At 50.7% G+C, this 18,449-nt stretch overlaps 1 protein-coding gene across 2 annotated transcripts in view; it reads right to left on the reverse strand.

Moving 5' to 3' along the window:
• Positions 1-18,449, reverse strand: part of PTPN21 (protein tyrosine phosphatase non-receptor type 21) — a 78,663-nt gene that overhangs the window by 14,555 nt on the left and 45,659 nt on the right. For both annotated transcript variants that reach the window (XM_070797969.1, XM_070797968.1), the window contains exons 7-12: positions 17,613-17,700; positions 17,125-17,213; positions 14,774-14,861; positions 13,551-13,630; positions 4,530-4,590; positions 3,835-3,919 (exon numbers count right to left, since the gene is read on the reverse strand). In XM_070797969.1, coding sequence (XP_070654070.1) covers positions 3,835-3,919; positions 4,530-4,590; positions 13,551-13,630; positions 14,774-14,861; positions 17,125-17,213; positions 17,613-17,700 — 491 coding nt within the window. The remainder of the gene's footprint in view (positions 1-3,834; positions 3,920-4,529; positions 4,591-13,550; positions 13,631-14,773; positions 14,862-17,124; positions 17,214-17,612; positions 17,701-18,449) is intronic.

Consider the following 18,449-nt stretch of genomic DNA (forward strand, 5'->3'; position numbering starts at 1 on the left):
GGGATTCAGGACCTCACACCCAGTAAAGAATAGCCAAATCAATGCTCAGCATTAAGAGTACAACTACACCACCACAAAATGGGCTGTGCTGTGCTTGGGCACAGACTCAAACTCCCATGGCTTCTGCGGGAAAGCACACTCCTCCTTGGGTTACCCGCCCCCCTGCCCTGGCAGGAGGGCTCTGGGCCAGAGCCCCTTCCCTCTGGAAGGTTGGCCAGGGTGGCTGGAGGAGGAGGCAGGGGACTCTGTATCCTCTGTATCCTCTGCTCACATTCCCTTGACTGTGATTCCACAGGGAGGAGGGTGCCCCGAGAGCAGTCAGAGCCAGGGGGCCCGACTGCTGGTGAAACTGTTTTACTAGAGACAAAGCAGGCTTTCCAGAAATCGGGGGAGCTAAGAGCAGAAATACCCCTAGGTGTGTGGCCCTGCTGATGCTGAGCAAGTTCAAGCACCGGCTGTCTGTAAACATTTCCTGAAATGAAACTCAAGGCGGACTGTGTAGATTCCTCCAGAATGAAGATAACAGGGCAAGGAGTTCAGCAGGATCTAAGCCTCACGAGGTCCTCGAGTGTCACCGGTAGCTGCACACCTCAGCAGGGGCGGGAAGCCAAGGAGACCCCCGCAAAGACAGCCGCCCCTGCCCGAGTAAGACGGGTCACAGTGAGCACCTCACGTGTCCACGGACGCTGCGTGTGCGCCTGCTTGGGCTGGAAGGAGGCCTGCTTCTTCAGTCCAGCCTGCAGTTCACCTGAAAACTACCCAGGGTGACTTCTAACACGTCAATGGAAAGAACACCAGAGAATAGTTGCCACTGATAAAAACATTCTTTTTCTGACTCAAAAGCCTCATGACGGTTTTGTCCAAGGGAACAGTAGGCCAGCGTCTCAGGCGTGGCTTCTATTCCGGCGGCACACACAGCCATGGAGACAAGGGCCTCAGAGGCAGCTCGTGCTCTCCCTGCGATCGCACCGAGCTTCTCCCGTCTTGCGAGCACCCCGAGGTCTGCATCTGTGGAGCCCCCTTTCCTCACAGCTGCCAGCGCTCGCTCAGCCTCACCCCCGCCCGTCTAGACCAGCATGATACCTGCTGGTCCTGCTCTGCGCACCCCCAAACCATCCAATGATGAGTCGGATGTGTAGAAGACTCTGCTAAGAACTAACAGGGCAGTCGGGGGGCGGGGGGGAGGGAATGATTAGGATCCAAAGAAAAAGGGAAAGGTAAGCACAAAAATCACGGGAACCCAAGGAAGTGTTGCAACTGAAGGAGGGAAGTGTAGCGAGTGAAGGAGCCCAGTGTCACAGGAGCTGGGGGAGGGAAGGAGCGCTTCCGGCTGGGGCTGAGCGATGGGGTCAGGGACACCTCCAGGACACACGGCACTCGGGACCTGGAGAGCCGGCAGGTGCAGTTTCACCAGCAGTCGGGCCCCCTGGCTCTGACTGCTCTCGGGGTACCCTCCTCCCTGTGGAATCACAGTCAAGGGAATGTGAGCAGAGGATACAGAGGATACAGAGTCCCCTGCCTCCTCCTCCAGCCACCCTGGCCAACCTTCCAGAGGGAAGGGGCTCTGGCCCAGAGCCCTCCTGCCAGGGCAGGGGGGCGGGTAACCCAAGGAGGAGTGTGCTTTCCCGCAGAAGCCATGGGAGTTTGAGTCTGTGCCCAAGCACAGCACAGCCCATCCGGCGGAAGCGCGTGGGCAGGGGGTAGGCAGGGAAAGGGCGCCGAGGGTGACAGAGCGGGGCGGGCAGCCGGGAGACTTGGCAGACATGGAGTGGCTGGAGGAGCCTGTGGCTGGAGAGAGCTCAGAGCGGGCGCAGGAGGTGAGACCTGGAACAGGAGCACAGAGGGGCATCTCAGAGGATGCTGAACACTAGACACGGACGATGGTCAGGGAAATGGGATGAGCCCGGCCACTGAGTGTCAGATGAACCGGGGAGGGTGGGAACTGAGGATGACAGCGCCTGTGATGCATCGACTCATGAGAGGTCTCAAAAAAAAAAAAAAGACTGCATTGGCAGGAGCAGAGGGATAGGGAGGAGGAGATACGGAACAGATGCTCCATGAAGTTAATCACAGGCAAGAGGATTTGCAACTGTCTGGGTACTGAAGGCAAAAAAAGAAAAGAAACATTATAAACAGTTTGGAATCCCAGGAACCAGTGGGTGACTTCACCGTAAAGGAGTACGGAACCTGGCAAAGGGCCTTATGGAGCAGGGTGATGAGCTCAACTCCAGGATGCCATTGCAGCAAGCGGCGGCAGCAGATAATGTTACGAGTGCTCCCACTCAGCCCGCGGTCCTGCTGGCCCCCTGAATGGCCCCCAGGCCGTTGGACAGGGGACACGTGGGGCCGGAGCTCAGGAATAAAGGTGGGCTGGGGAACGCAGACAGTCCTCCTCCTTGCTGAGACCCCAACTGCGGATGAGACGAGATCAACCGGATGCCTGTGGAGGGAGCAGGCCCTCGGCAGACCTCCGGGACAGGGAGCACCAAGGGGGCAGGAGCGGAGAGCATCCAGCGCGCGGAAGAGGCTGGAACGCTGGGGTCCGATGGGAAGGAGGGTGCGTGGGACCTGCGCGAGGGCAGCTTGGCGGAGCAGCACAGACGGGAGGGGAAGGGGAACCAGAAAGCAGAAGGGGCACACAGTAGCGCTCTCAGAAGTGGGGAGAAAATGAAAGAAGAGACAGTTCACACCGCAGTCTGGAGGGAGAGGAAGACATTAGGAGGCTCGCAGAGAGAGGAAAAGAGAGGACCGGGGAGGAAACACACTGAAGAGAAGAGAGATTTTTCGGGGGTGGGGGGCGGGTGTCAAAGCCACAGGAGGGCAGAGTGGGAGGAGGAGAAGCCAGTGAGGAAGGTAAAAGCAACCCCCCGAGGCGCACACTCTGGGACTCCACAGTCGAATCCGTCCCCCTGCCCCTCCACCCCCCGCCCGGAGAACCTCACCCAACACACAAGGCGCAGCGCCAACAGCGCGCCACCGCCCGCCTCCTGGTCCCTCACGCCGCCCTCCAGTCCCCTGCGGGCCTGAGTCCAAGCGCCCGCTTCGCCGTCTGTGCCGGCGCAGTCGCCCCCCGCACAAAAGCAGGGGCAGCGGCCCCACCCGGGAGCTCGCCACTCCCGCCTTCCGAAGTCACCCCTCTTTCCAGGAAGCCTTTCTCAGACTGCCCAGCTCACGCTCGTCACAACATGCCTGTTCCCTTTGTGCCTAAGTCATCTGTGTGCTTGTGTTATCCTCCTCTATTAGCTTCCACATCTAAGCTTCTTAAGATGTGGAATTACCTCTCTGCATCCATCTCCCCGCCTTTACAGCAGAGCCTTGTGGACAGAGTAAAGTAATAATGCTTGTAAAATGAATGCTGGAGATACAGCTTCAGAGGCCCTGTCTTCACATAACTCAATATGCCCATCATTTGAAAGATAAACATAAATAGAGGAAAATAATCGTTTACAATGGGAAGGTCTCAGGCAGGAAAAAACACAGAACAAGCCTGGGACCTCCCGGGCCAGAAATCACAGAAGCGCTCAGAGCCCATGGGGCACATGTTAACAGGACTTGGGAGCCAGTTCGAAGGAGTGCCCATGGGCCAAATTCAGGATCAGATCTGAGCATCAGAATCTGATACTACATGTTTGCTACCCATATCCCCCAAAAAACTGACTCTAATGAATACAGGTTGGCTATCATCGTGACAATAATTCTGTGAAGTTAAATTTTTAAGTTATTTGTGTAATAACTTCAGGCAAAAAACTATCCTGGCTTCAAGGTCTCCAAGCCTTCATGATTTATTCAAATTATAGTAATTTTGTAAGGCATTTCAGAAATGGTGTACTTTACCTAGGGAAGAGGTGTACGGTTCTGTGTAATGTCCGTTATAGTGCAGCTGGGGTGGGGCGGCCATCGCATAGGGTTGCGGCTTGGGCTAAGAATCGGAAAGTTGGAAACAGGGTTAAAACACATCGTCTATGGAATATGTGTAAACAGTTCTTTTCTGGCTTCTTTCTTTTCACTGAGAAACTTCTGAAGGAGCCTGACGTATCATATATGAAAAATAAATATCAAGACCCTATAGCTCTCACCCTATCTATCCTTTGCAGGGTTTTCCAGAAAGGCAATGCTAAGCGCTATGCTCTGTTATCAGGCAGCAGACAGCACAAGAAAGCAGGAACAGACACAGGTTTCCTGAATTCTTATATAAACAATCAATTAGAAAAAACTTATATGTACTATCTTTAATCTTATTAGCTAAACCATCTAGTATTTTAAATATCTACTAACTTCTGATTACTCTTGGCTAATAGTCAATATCTTTAGTATTAGGTTGGACCTAATATTTTAAAATATATAACACAATAAATGTTACATATATAAATATTAGGCTTAAGTTGTAGAAAATCACCATTTCTTTGGTCAAATGTCAGCATACTTTAACAGTTCGAACTAAAAACGAACACTGCTAAAAGCGTATTTTATTAAGGAAAGCGACGGCACTAAAACAAAAAAAGGCAATTGTAATTTTCCTTCTTTCTTACCAGAGACATCCTCGAAGAAGACCTCCTCCTAACTGGGTTCACTATGACGGTCTGAGTTTGCCTGTAAAAATAAGACATGTCTTGGAGAAACACATATACACGTGCTCATATGCACACACTCTTCCTAGACATGCTAATAAGAAAGTAAAGGATAAATCTTCCCAAGCGACAAACTCATCCAGTCATCAATCAGAAAAAAGGCAGGTGGTCTCCCGGCTGCACTCCAGGGTCTGAGCCTCGCGGAGCAGCCGTCAGTTGCCTGGCCGAGCCCAGGGCCAGGCAGGAAGAGCTGTCCCCGGTCCATGCAGGCAGGCCCTCCGGAGCGACCAGCAGCAGAGCGGAGGGGGCGCCAGGCCAGAGGGCCACAGACTCAACCCCAGGGAAGAGACGGCGCAAACGCGCTTCTCCTGCGGGCTGGGCTCAGCGCTGACCACCTCCGTTCTCAGCGCTCAGGACGGACCGCCAGCTGCCAGCCTCACAGCCAGAAGCAATGGAGTGCCTTTGATGGAGAGCCTGTGAGCCGCGGACCACACACATGATCAAGAGACAAGCTGGGAACTTGGGAAACTTAGGAGTATGTGTGTTAGCTGCTCAGTTGTGTCCGACTCTTTGTGACTCCCTGGCCGTCGCCCACCAGGCTTCTCCATCGATGGGATTGTCCAGGCAAGAATACTGGAGTGGGTTGCCATGCCCTTCTCCATAAGAACATGTATTTCCTCTAAGAAACTAAGGTAGGGAGAGCAAAAGAGTAGGAACGTTGGTTCAGTGGGCTGGTGGTAACTCCATTTACTTTCCTTTGCAAGAAACTTCTCTCTGGTTCTAAGTGTACTTTTAAAAAAGAAATGAAAAGTATTCAGGAGTCCTGGCTAACATTTATCAGATAATTTGAGATTTTAAGCTTTTCAGAGCAAGCTCCATCTTTGAATAAACATAGGTCACAAATAAGAAAAAGAAAATTCCTTTTGTCAGGATCTATCTTTTAAAGATAAAGGCAGGCATTTTTGTTGTTGTTCTTGTGTGTGGTCAGTTTTATTGCAAGTAAGATCTAGGAACCTATACACGTAGGATTCTTGGATTTGATCATGATGCAGTTTTGTCAGAGCTCTTTTTGAAAAACCTTTGAGCATCTATTCCTGGCCCAGAAGCTTATGTGACATGTAATAACAGATTACAAAAAATGTCATCCTTGGTTACAGTGTTCCTAAGGACTAATTATTAGAAAATCCGTAATCACAAAATGAACATGAATTCCATTTAATCAGTAAATTTACCATCTCAAGCCTCAAGTCTCATCTCAAAAATTATTTTCAGCACTGTAACTAATTTCTTCTATTAAATCTCTTAATATTAGCTAATTTTTATATGATTTTTGCTGCTAAGTCGCTTCAGTCGTGTCCGACTCTGTGCAACCCCATAGACGGCAGCCCACCAGGCTCCCCCATCCCTGGGATTCTCCAGGCAAGAACACTGGAGTGGGTTGCCATTGCCTTCTCCAGTGCATGAAAGTGAAAAGTGAAAGTGAAGTCAGTCAGTCATGCCCGACTCTTAGCGACCCCATGGACTGCAGCCTACCAGGCTCCTCTGTCCATGGGATTTTCCAGGCAAGAGTACTGGAGTAGGGTGCCATTGCCTTCTCCAAGATTTTTGAGGTAAAAGAAAATTACTCCTAATAGAACTATCAAGTAGCTGCAACTGCTTTTATGAGTTGACTTTTTTTGATTAAACATTTTTAAAAGTAACTTCCTTTTATTATCATTGGAACGAATTAAGATTGTTGATGAAGAATAGATGTCTCTATTCCAAAGGATGCTCCCATTCTGCCAGTAATTATTATGCAACAAGAATAAAATGGATGTCAATTCCATTAATTGCAAAAATACCCACATCAGTTGGTAAAACATTAGTAAAGTCAGGAGGGTGTGTCTGAGCCTTTTTTCCCCTCTTATTTTTAATTGAAAGGTAATTACAATATTGTGATGGTTTCCGCCATACATCAACATGGATCAGACACAGGTATACACACGTCCCCTTGCTCGAGCCTCCCTCCCCCTCCCACCCCTCTAGTTGTCACAGAGGTCACAGTTGTCATCATGATCAAACCCAATTGCATCATGATCAAACCCCGGTCTGAGTTCCTGAGTCACAGCGGATTCCCACCATCTATTGCACACGTGTTAGTGCGTGTCAGTTCTCTTTTAAAACGCTCCTTAACTGCACACTGCTGTTGCTCAGTTGCTGGGTCGTGTCTGACACTTTGCCCCGAGGACTGCAGCCCTCCAGGGACAGAGACCAAGCCCTTCTGCACTGGCAGGCTGGATTCTTTACCATCAGGCCACCAGGGACGAGCCTTAACTGCACGTTAATACATTCTTCAATTTAGCATTCAGGACTTGAAGACACTGCATTCTGCAGCCTCGAGGTTTACTTTTCCTTTACTCTCCATCATCAGGGCTAGATTTAGGCCATCCTAGTTGGCCTCTGAAGTTTATATTTAGTCCAGAGACTCACTAAATTGACTAAACCTTAAAAGGACTACAAATTCAAAACACAGAGATGAGGAAAATGGCCGTTGATAGGATCTTCCAACGAGGTGTCCAGAGTTGCCCAGCCAGACACAAAAACAAAGTCTGTTAAACACGAAGCCCAAGGATGTGAGCTTCGGAGCAGAGGCGGCACTCCGCATGGGGGTCTATCCTGGCGCCTGCTGGCAGCCCCCAGGGTGGAGGCGGCACCCCACACGGGGGTCTATCCTGGCGCCTGCTGGCGGCCCCCAGGGTGGAGGCGGCACTGCAGAGGCCACTTCTGCTAAAAACAAACCAGCACGTCTTCCTGCTGCCCAGCTGACGTAGGCAGCCTCTCCATCGGGTCTACATGTTCTAACCTCCTTTTTCTTCTTGCCAAAATCCTTGTCAAAGCAGTTTTCTAGGAGACCAGCTAAACTGAGTACACAAGAGAGAACGGTGAACAGTTGGTAGTGTTTAGGGGCAGTTACTATGCTGGTGGGTGCTTCTAAAAATGAGACAGCTAAAGATTTCGGTGGGGCTGGAAATCACTGGAATGTGTGTATTGGAGAAGACACAAGAAGAAAAGGTTGCTAGGCCAAGTAAAACAAATGACATTACTTATTGAAACAGTGCGAAAGGCTATACACGATTACCTCGGGGAATCCAAACACCAACCCTGAGAAGGAGGCTGGTGGTATCTTTCCTTACAGATAAGGAAATGGATATTTAGATTAAGTAAATTGTTCCTGGTCACATGGCAAATAAGCAGAACTGGCATCAGAACCGGGCGGGTCTGTCAGATTCCTGAGCACACGCTCCTAATAGCTGATTACCTGACGCCCCCCCCCCACCCCAACAGACACATGGGCTCCACCGAGGCAAAGGACACACCATTGTGCCACTGGTGCCTGGCACACAAGGAAGCTGCCAAATGTGTGCTGAACAAGTGAAGGAGACAGTGAGTGAGGACTGCAATGGATGCTTACGGCTAAGCACTTACAATCTGGGCTTCCCTGACACTCAGCTGGGAAAGAACCCGCCTGCAATGCAGGAGACCCCGGCTCAACCCCTGGGTCAGGAAGATCCACTGGAGAAAGGAAAGGCTACCCACTCCAGTATTCTTGGGCTTCCCTTGTGACTCAGCTGGTAAAGAATCCACCTGCAATGCAGGAGACCCCAGCTCAATCCCTGGGTCAAGAAGATCCACTGGAGAAGGGAATGGCTACCCACTCCAGTATTCTGGCCTGGAGAATTCCATGGGCTGTATAGACCATGGGGTCACAAAGAGTCGGACATGACTGAGCGACTTTCACTTGGGCTTCCCTAGTGACTCAGTTGGTAAAGAATCTACCTGTAATGCAGAAGACCCAGGTTCAATCCACAAGTCAGGAAGATCCCATGGAGAAGGAAATGGCAACCCACTTCAGTACTCTTGCCTGGAAAATTCCATGGACAGAAGAGCAGGACAGGCTGCAGTCCATGGACTCCCAGCGTTGGACATGATTGTGCAACTAACTTTCACTTACAACTTACACTTGAGCTATAAAGACAGTAAATTTCCAAGAGCTGACTTTTGCTTTGTGAGCTTTGTTTCTTGTATATTTCAAGCTATAGAGGAGTGAGATTTTGATGCACAAAAAATATGTTGGCTAGTGGAAATACCCAGAAAATATTGACCTCAGTGATCTTCCTTTAATGGGACAGGGGCTTTCTCTTCTTCCAGGCTTCTCACGGTGTCTTCAAAAACCCTGCAGTAGGCCAAGAAGGGGGACAGCCCCAGCTCCCTCCGGGCAGGGCCAGTGCATCTCCTGATCACAGAAGTCTCCAGAACAGACTGGCTGCTATATTTGCCAGTAGCCTTAAACTGCAGGAACACTCGCCAATGCTGACAAGGCTGAGCAAGGAGCCCACGGGCGACAGGAATTCAACCTCCTCCTCTAGAGAAAGTCTGTGGAAACTTCTGCCACTCGGCTTTGCAGGTTTGGGGACACTAGACTCCCCTTCCCCCGCTCTCCCCAGAGAGGAGAGAAAGAGCCTCCCACACACCAAGCACCCTCTCAAGATTCCTTTTCCCTCTGATTCTTCTCATGCAAATTCAACAGGTCAATGATAGCATGAATGGGTCTGGGGCTTGGGGTGGCAGAGAAGGGGAGAGAAGTCATTTGACCTAAGAAACTGTCACTACCTCATTTAATTCCTATTCCAACTCCAAAGAAGTGCTAAATAAAACTCACATTATCCTCACACTATAAATTAAAATAGCAAAGAGAGGGATCCCCCTGGTGGTCCAGTGGCTGACTCTGCACGCAGGAGGGCCAGTTCAATCCCTGGTCGGGGAACTAAGAGCCCACGTGTCACAGGCCAACTGAGTCCAAGTGCTGCAACGAAGGCCAAGCACAGCCAAAAAAAAAGGATTCATTTCTCTTCACCTGGGGATCGAGTGCTACATCTACTTCCTGTAGAATGAAGAGGGTATCTTCCATCGTAAATTATTTCATAGCAATAGTTCATGAAAATGGACTTCCATGATTTAACACGTATGGAAATTAAAAGCAAAATGTAGAAAATAGACCTTTACATATAATTATTTCATTTTAAAAATACTCATTTTCCTTATACAAATGTAACATATTCAAATGAGGATCTAATATAAATGTGGTTTTATTTATATTTGGGAATAAATAGTAATATTATTTTTAAAAAATGAGCTAAGACTGAGTCATTTACCCCACACACACACATAAATTATTTATTTTCCTTCTGAACTTTAAAACTGTTACCAAGGGGTGATTTGCCAAAAAACTCTTTTAAAAAGGTATTAACCACCAACCAACAGGGATGCCTACTGGAAAAAGATTCTATCTTATGGTTTATTTCAAATGACTTGATTCTCCATTAATTTCCAGGGCGGGGGGGTGGGGGGGAGTGAACTGAGGGAATGATGGCTCATTATTACGAATACTCTTAAACTTATGAAAGGCTTTACATCTACGAAAGGGCTGTGGCCCAGGAGACTGCACACGTACTGCTCTGAGCGGAACACACGTATCCACACAAAGCATTGCCACCCACGCCGGTAACAGCCCGGTGCGGAGGAGCCCCAGATGCCACCGCCCGGGACCCCGGCGCAGCGGAGCCCGCCGCGAGGGGGCGCCCTCCTCACACAAAGGTGCGGGAGCCCCGAGCCCCGCAGCAGGCAGAGGTGGCGGCGGCCACGGGGAAGGAGGCCGCTGCGCCTGGCGGTTCGCGTTTCCCGCGGCCCCGGCGGCAGAAGCAGCGGGACTCATCTCGTATGAAAGGACGGTGGAGGGAACGGGGATGCAGGGAACCCGGGGCCTCAGGGCTAATTAATTGCTGGATGGTCCTCCCCAGCGGACGTCCTTCCCAGCCCCAAGCCAGGCCTGCTTTTCTCTTCGCACCGCTGCTCCTTCACACTGGGGCCCATGAACCGGGGAGCGCCTCTCCTTAACGGGCCCTAAGGTACAAGCCGTCCTTCCGTCAGGAATGAAAGGACGGCGGCGGGGAGCAGGACGGCTCGTCCCCCGGACTTCCCGAGCCTGCTTCAGGCTCGTCACTCGGAAGCCGGCCCCGGCCCCGCCGGACGCCCGGGCCTGAAGACTCGAGGGAGGAGCCCTGCGCCCCCAGCCCCGGCGGACGGACGCGCCGGGCCCGCGAGGCTCGGCCCGGGCAGGGCCCACGGCCCGGACTCCCGACCCTGCTCCCAGCTGCCAGCCGCGTGGCAGGGCGCGAGTCCGCGCTTGTCTATCTCCACAGCGTCCCTGTGAATGGGCACCGGGACAGTGCAGACGGGCTGCTGTGAAGCCAGAGGAGACGAAGGCGGGCCACACGGCGCCTGACACAGGAAGCGCTGACTGAACCACGTGATAAGCGGCAGGAAAAGCAGCACTGAGCGCGGTACGCGACAGGCACCGCGCGGCGGCCGGGCAGCAGCGCTCACTCTGGATCTGCAGGAATGAGGGTGAGCCCGCCTGAGAACAGGAGGGCGGGCGCCCGGCGAAGGCCTGGGGCCGTGAGGGGCACCGGCAGGGCAGGGACCGAGGGCCCTGGGAGCCAGGATGGAGGCTCGGCGGGGCACTAGGCTCGGAGGAGGCGGGCTAGAGGCGAGAACAGCACAGACGTGGGCCTGAGCGATGACTGGAAGCAAAGCTGCACGTTTGGCTCATCGGTTAAGGAGACTGCCCAGAGCAGGCGCAACAGGGCCAGCAGGCCGACTGGGGGCCAGCTGGTGAGCTGGAGCAGAGGGCAGGGCTTCAGGAACAGGGGTGGGGAAGGAGCGGAACCGCTCTGCTTCACGTGGCCTTCTGCCGGGAAGCCTCTCCGAGCCTGTGCATCCGGTTAGGTACCCTTCTCCCAAGGGCTCTGACAGCACCACACACATCCCGGGGCAGGGCGCGAAACACTCGCTTCCCCGCGTTCACTCGGCAAATCCGTCAAGGCCTCCGGGGAGCAAGGCCCCTGGGGAGCAAGGCCCTTGCTCAGCACCGGGAATACAGGGGTTAACAAGAGGGGCGCGGTCTGGGCTCTACAGACAGGCCGAGGGCGGATGGCTGGGAGGGGATGCAGACCACAGAGAGGGGTTACCCAGATCAGGGGGCTGCGGGCCATGAAGGGGAAACAGGTAGCAGATGGAGACGGGTGCCGGGGTGGTCAAGAACCGCCTCTCTGGGCCTTGCCTGGGGGCCCCTGGCTAAGACCCTGCACTTACAATGCAGGGAGCTTGAGTTCCATCCCCGGTCAGAACTAGATCCCACATGCCACAACTAAGACCTGGCACAGCCAGATAAATATTTAAAACAAACAAAAAAACCGCTGATGAAGGGCACCTCTGAAGAGACCCTGATGCAATGAGGGGCCAGTACGTGAAGACTGGGGAGGGGAGGGGGTCGGACAGACAGAGGGCACGCTCACAGACCAGATAGGATAGTAGTGTGGCTGGAGTGGGTGAGCAAGGAGGGCAGAGGGAACAGTGGAACCAGGCAAGCACAGCGCACACGCGGCTTTGCGCTTCCAAGGACGAGGGCGAGTCAGTGCAGGGCCTTAGGCAGAGTGAGAGGATTCCGGCTGACGATGCAGAGTCGGCTACAGGCAGGGAGGCCCAGAAACAGCCAGAGAGCTGCGGCAGTATTCCAGGTGAGAGCCAGGGCAGCCGGCACCAAGTTACCTGCTGAAGGAGCGTCAAGATGGCCCGATTGAGAGACATTTTGAAGGTACAGAGTTCGCGGAGCGCAGGGACGAACTCCGCGCGGCAGGGAAGGGAAGCAGGAATGAGGAGGAGTTCTGGCTCCTGGGCTGGTGGTGCCTGTGCTCTGCCGCCGCCTGAGCAAACAGGCAGGAGCAGGAGCAGCAAACTCGGGCAGGAAGGCGAGCCGCGGGCAGAGAGTCTGGCTTTAGGCACTTTACCAAATCGGACAAGCCTGTGAGGCACCCAAGTGGAGATGCCAAGGAGGCAGCCGGGGGTGCGAGTGGAGAGCTCTCGGGAAGACAGGCTAGCGACAAAGTCAGGTGCACTGTAGGTACAGATGCTGCTACGAACCAGGTCAGGCCGAATCCCCTACAGGGTGAGTGTAGACGAGAAGAGGTCCGGGGGTGAAAGCAGCCAAGGTGACGGAGAAGAAACAGCCTCAGAAAGAGAAAAGGCAGGAGAAGGGGGTCCTGGCAGCCAAGGAGGAGCACGGAGAAGAAACAGCCTCAGAAAGAGAAAAGGCAGGAGAAGGGGGTCCTGGCAGCCAAGGAGGAGCACGGAGAAGAAACAGCCTCAGAAAGAGAAAAAGCAGAAGAGGGTCCTGGCAGCCAAGGAGGAGCACCGATCGGGGTGCAGGGAGGAAGGCGCAGGCAGGGGTTTGGTGCCGCCCAGCACTCAAGTGAAGAGCTCATCAAATGGCCACTGGGTGAAAGTCTCCGTTACTCTGACAGGGGCGTCAGTGAGGAGGTGGCTTAAGAGAAACGGTGGGAGGGAGGGGAGAGAGAAAGATGATGCAACTCTTTCCAAGAGAAAAGAAGAAAGATACAGCACTGGGGCTACAGGGATGTGGAAACGGAGAAGATGTGTTTAGAGGTAAAATGTGACAGCATGTTTGCGTCCTGACAGGAATGACCCAGCAGAAAGGGGCAGACCCATGGGGCTAGGAAAAATGTACATTAAGACGAGGTGTAAATTCTTCAAATGGCTGGAAGAGCTGAATGAGCTTTTATGACTCAAAGTGTTGATTAAAAAAATTTTTTTTCCTTTTAGCTTTCAAGAATTAGAATAATTGTGTTACTAGTTGAAAGAAATCTTAGAGGCCTATTTGTAGATACTAGAGGTTGGTCCAAAGCTAAAATGAAAAATAACTGAGAAATAAAATTTTAACATACAAAAGCAAAGAGATTATTATAAAAATGTCATTCAAAAGTTATCTTCTTAAAAAAAATTGCCCTTATAGATGATACCCTATAGCTCAGGATGAAAACTTTTAAGGGCATCATTTTCCAGTATCCACGGGCAGGGTATACTTACAGGCTGCACTGATTTAGTCTGTAAAATTTATGTCGCGCAACACAGAGTCTCCAGACGTATTTTGCTGTTTCCATGTCTTCCTAGCAAACAAAAGACGCACGAAGTAAAGCAAAGGACATCTACAACTTGATACAGACCTCATCTGAGAACAAGACAGACACGGGTGACATGGTATACCAAAGTCACTTCTAACACACAGTGATTCTTGCATTTTCTACCACTGCACTCCTCATATGAATGTTGTAATTAGGATTCAAACTATGAAGACCACCTGGAGAAGGAAATGGCAACCCACTCCAGTATTCTTGCCTGGAAAATCCCATGGACACAGGAGCCTGGTAGGCTACAGACCACTGGGTCGCAAAGAGTCAGACACGACTGAGTGACTTCACTTTCACACTTTTGGGGGAAGTGTACATAGGGTGCTTGGCTCAAAGTGTGGTGTCTAACAAGGGTTTAATAAAAGTTTCAGTACCTTAAAAAAAAATTATGAAGACCAACAAAAAGCTCTCAATAGTATGATTCTTATAGTAACAGTTTCTGGATGACTTAGAAATATTTAAATTATGAAAATGTCATCTTTTATTATTACTCAAAGATGTGACTAAACAAAACATTTTATTATTGACAAACAGATACTCAAAGACATTTTTAAAAGAAGTAACTCAGACTCATGGCTTTTGTCAAGAGAGTAAAGGTAACTGTGAAACAGTATTTCTACAGAGCTATTCGTATCAGTGGGAGCCAAGATGCCAGTGTTTCCTTTCTTCCCTACTTGTGCTCCTGTGTGCTTAGTCGCTCAGTCGTGTCCGACTCTGTGCGACCCCACAGACCATACAGGCTCCTCTGTCCATGGGGTTCTCCAGGCAAGAATACTGGAGTGGGTCGCTATGCCCTCCTCCAGGGGATCATTCCGACCCAGGGATCGAACCCCGTATCCTGCACTGCAGGCAGATTCTTTATAGCTGAGCCTATGTATGTAATTTAAAGGTCATCCTAATCATACTTAATAAACTGAGTATTTATCCAAAGACTCAATTCATTCAACAGTATTTACTGAGCAACTTTGCTAAATGCGATTACGCAAAATGTTACAAAGAATAAAATTTTATTTTTCATAAACTATGAAAAACTATCATTTTAAAGCTACTCCCCCAAACATACACACAGAAATGTTAACTTTTAGGAAAAACAGTCCATGCAGATTCTTAATGTTTACTCACAGTTTGAAACTGGATGGTCTCCTCTTTATTTGCCAGCTCTAATGCAAAAAAGGACTTATTGTGGGACATGTTAGCAATATCATGCCACCTGAAGAACAACAAGCAGAAAATGGTCATATAAGTACTCAGATTTTTACTAAGAGACAGAAGATAAGATTTTTTTTCCTTTTTGAGCTTAATGTATAACCTATTATTTTTTATCATTTTAGGAAGAAAACAGGGCTTTAATTGGCTAGCATGCATTTTATAATTGAAGTGACAACACAGAGGTACAAAAAGTAACACATGTATACTAAAACAGAGGCAGAGTATTCAGAAGTGTAAGCTCGGGACTTCCCTGGGGGTCCAGTGGTTGAGACCCCACGCTTCCAATGCAGGGGGCAAGGGTTTGATCCCCAGTCAGGAAACTAAGATCCCACATGCTGCACGGCTAGGCCAAAATAAATACATACAAATGTAAACTCTACTCATCCTCGTTTGCTGGACTAGTTTGATCAAATATCCCACTCTCGGCTGCCTTCGTTCATTCAACAAATGCTTTAGCGGGCACCCGCTGTGACGATACCGGGCACCCTGTGTTCGGTCCTGGGGCACGAAGATGGGCGAGGGGCAGCGCCGCCCTCAGAGGGGCTCTGGCGGGTGGAGAGCACAGACCTAACAAGCATTATTACCTTCTGGTACACAGGGCAAAATAAGACCCCGAGGTGGAGCAGAGATGCTCTACAAAGCTGGTGAAGCAGGGCCAACAGAAAGTTCAGATGCTGGGAGCCCGAAGAGTGAACTATTCTGGGGGTGTTCACCAGGATTCAAACTCCAATTCTGACCTTTCTAACTGTATTTTAGCATGTTAAGGTTTTATATATTAATATCTTATTACACACTGCATAATTTTTACAAAGGGAAAACAGGTCTGGAAGAAAAAATTTTACCCTTTTATCCTTCTCTGTCTTATTAGATTTAAGTTTATTGAAATAAATAAAATTCATTCACAATAACTTGGTACTTCATTGCTTTTGTGTTTTAATTTTCTGGATGCACTGCGTACAGAGCATGTGGGATCTTAGTTCCCTGACCAGGGGTCAAACCCAAGCCCCACGCGTTGGAAGTGCAGAGTCTTGACCACTGGACCTTCAGGGAAGCCTCTAATTGCTAAACCGAAAGATTATGAGTGTCATAGTAAAGAAGGCATTTTAGAACTTCCTATCCAGTGAGGTAAAGGAAGCCCAGGGGGATGTCTCCCATGTTCCTGTGACCTTTCGAGCAATGTCAGGGTCCTTCCCTTCGGTGCCAGCCAGATCCATCTCTGCCCCCTGCCCTGCAACTGAGCGTGCTGGGCGGACAGTGAGCAGCCTGGGGACCTGAGAGCAACTGCCCTCGGGAGCCACCTGAGCCAGGGCAGGACGGTCCAAGAGCGAGGACCTGTTCCCCAAGCTGGGCACACGCTCCATGGTCACAATCACCAGGGAGAATCGTTCAGACCCCCAAAGGCAGGAGAGCAAAGGAAGTGAAGGGACACAGAATACTGCAAAGGGAGCTGCCTTCGCCTGAAATCTCGCTGCTGCAAGCCAGCCACGCTTAGCACACTGCCATCTGTCCTCTGTCCTCCTGACTAGACTACATTCTAAGATTTCCACAAATGAAGAGTACCACTCTTTTTATAATCAAGAGAAGAAAAATCTACATTACAAAAAGTAATTTAAATGTTGGTATTTTAGGAATTTTGGTTCCAACTAGAATCAGGGAAAGCCTAGATTTCCCATGAGAAATAGCCGGGGAAACCAGAGCTCAAATGAAAAATGCGCTGCTCATTTACATGAGTGCGTGTGCGTTTGTTCAGCCCCACAGTGGTGAATTTTGTTTCTTTCCCCTAAGGCTGGGGTACAGTGGGCAGCAGGGACTTTATGCTGAACCTGATGAAACGTGTTTCTAAGGGCACAGAGCCCTTCAGCCTCCAGGAACTCATCCTAACATGCAAGCCTCAGCTACTGAGGAGAGAAATCGGATTTTGTTTTTGAAATCGACTGGGATCTAAACCCTGAAATAAATACTCATACTTCACATAGAAAAAAAAAGAAAAGAAAAGAAAAATTCACACACAAAGAATGGCCTCCATATGGTAAGAAAAGGGTCACATGTCTTTAAACATTTCCTAAGCAGGCCACCATTATAAACAGTTTTCTGCAATTTAGTTTTGAATTAAGTATCTTATAACTATTGTGGTCAGGTGCAATTTTATTCTAAGAAGGGCATGTTTCCATTGGGAGACACTTACTTGTGAGCAGTACAATTAGCACAGGGATCAAAACCCAATCACCTACAGGAGCCACAAAAGTGCGCAGAAAGAAAAGTACCTGAATACCACAGGGGGCCTCCCGCTCTTGTGCTTCACAAAGACGCCTTCGAGACACGCTCCGATGGATATGTCGCTGCCTTGGCTGTCCTAGGAGGAGAAAGCGGACAAGGAAACACTGGGGGCGGCAGAGACACGGGGCCCCAGGGGCCCACCTACCCCCACTCTTGTGTCCCATGTGGGAAAGGCTTGGGAGACCTCCCCTGAGGGGGAAAGTCTGCAAGGTATAAATGTGTCACCCTGGAAACACATATGAAAAACAGTTGGGCTCCTTAAGGAATTCTATTCCAAGAGTAATTCCAAGAACAAACGACAAAACAGGAATATCTCTTTCGCGAGAAAACTTCGGCCACGAGGACCTCAGCTTTCACATTTCCAAATGTCTGCACATCTCGGGCTTCGGGCAGCGCAGCGTCCCTGGCCTCCCTGCTAACCTGCTGGGACGACTCAGGCGCGCTTCGGAGGGCCCCGTCTTCGGGCCTCGCTTACCTTGGCAGGGTAGCTCTCTTCCCCATAGCCATCCATTCTCTCTACCTCCTGCATGTAGAGCATTTCCGCGTCAGGAGCTGTGAGGCCCCTGCAACCCGAGAGATCTGTCAGACAGACTGTTCACAGACTAAAAAAATTTCAGAAGAGCTTGTTTGCGAAAAACTACGTCTCAATCGGGCATAAAGCGTTAGAAACGTTTCCAGTTTCTAAGCGTCTGTGATTAGTTACGTCAACCCACCAATTTTTACTGAGAATCAACTACACGCAAGAGCACTGTGCTGAATGCTGAGGGCTGGGTGTCAGGGCTGACCCCGTGGCCTGGGGGCAGGCCAGGGGGAATGCAGGAAGTAAGACAACCTCCCAAGAAGACTTCAGGGAGAGCCAGACTTCTCTCCAAACCACCACAGTGTCAGAGAGTACTCAGCACTGTGTGCTGAGCGCCACACCGTGAGTGGGGCGAGGAAGGGTTAGCAGCCGGCTTCGGTGACAGCGTGACGAGGGTGGGCAGGTAGGCGGGAAGGCAGTGTGGGCAGAGAAGGCGCCCACTGCATGGACACCTCCTCTCCAACCTCACCTTCTGCTGCTCCACACACCCACAAGGTACCCCCACCACGACCACCCCAGACTCTCTGTGTCTTTGAACATGCCACGCTCCCCTGCACCTCCGAGCCTTTGCACGTGCTAATCGTGCCTCCTGGTCCAACTATCACCCACGTGTGCGCCTGGCCAACCCCTGAAGCCATCAAGACTCAGCCTGCGCACCCTCTTGGTCACCTTGTGGGACTGCCCTGCGCTACGCAGACCCACCACCTTCTGTGCATGCCTCTCCCCCACACT

This window comes from Bos indicus, chromosome 10, assembly GCF_029378745.1.
Source record: "Bos indicus isolate NIAB-ARS_2022 breed Sahiwal x Tharparkar chromosome 10, NIAB-ARS_B.indTharparkar_mat_pri_1.0, whole genome shotgun sequence".
Taxonomy (NCBI): domain Eukaryota; kingdom Metazoa; phylum Chordata; class Mammalia; order Artiodactyla; family Bovidae; genus Bos; species Bos indicus.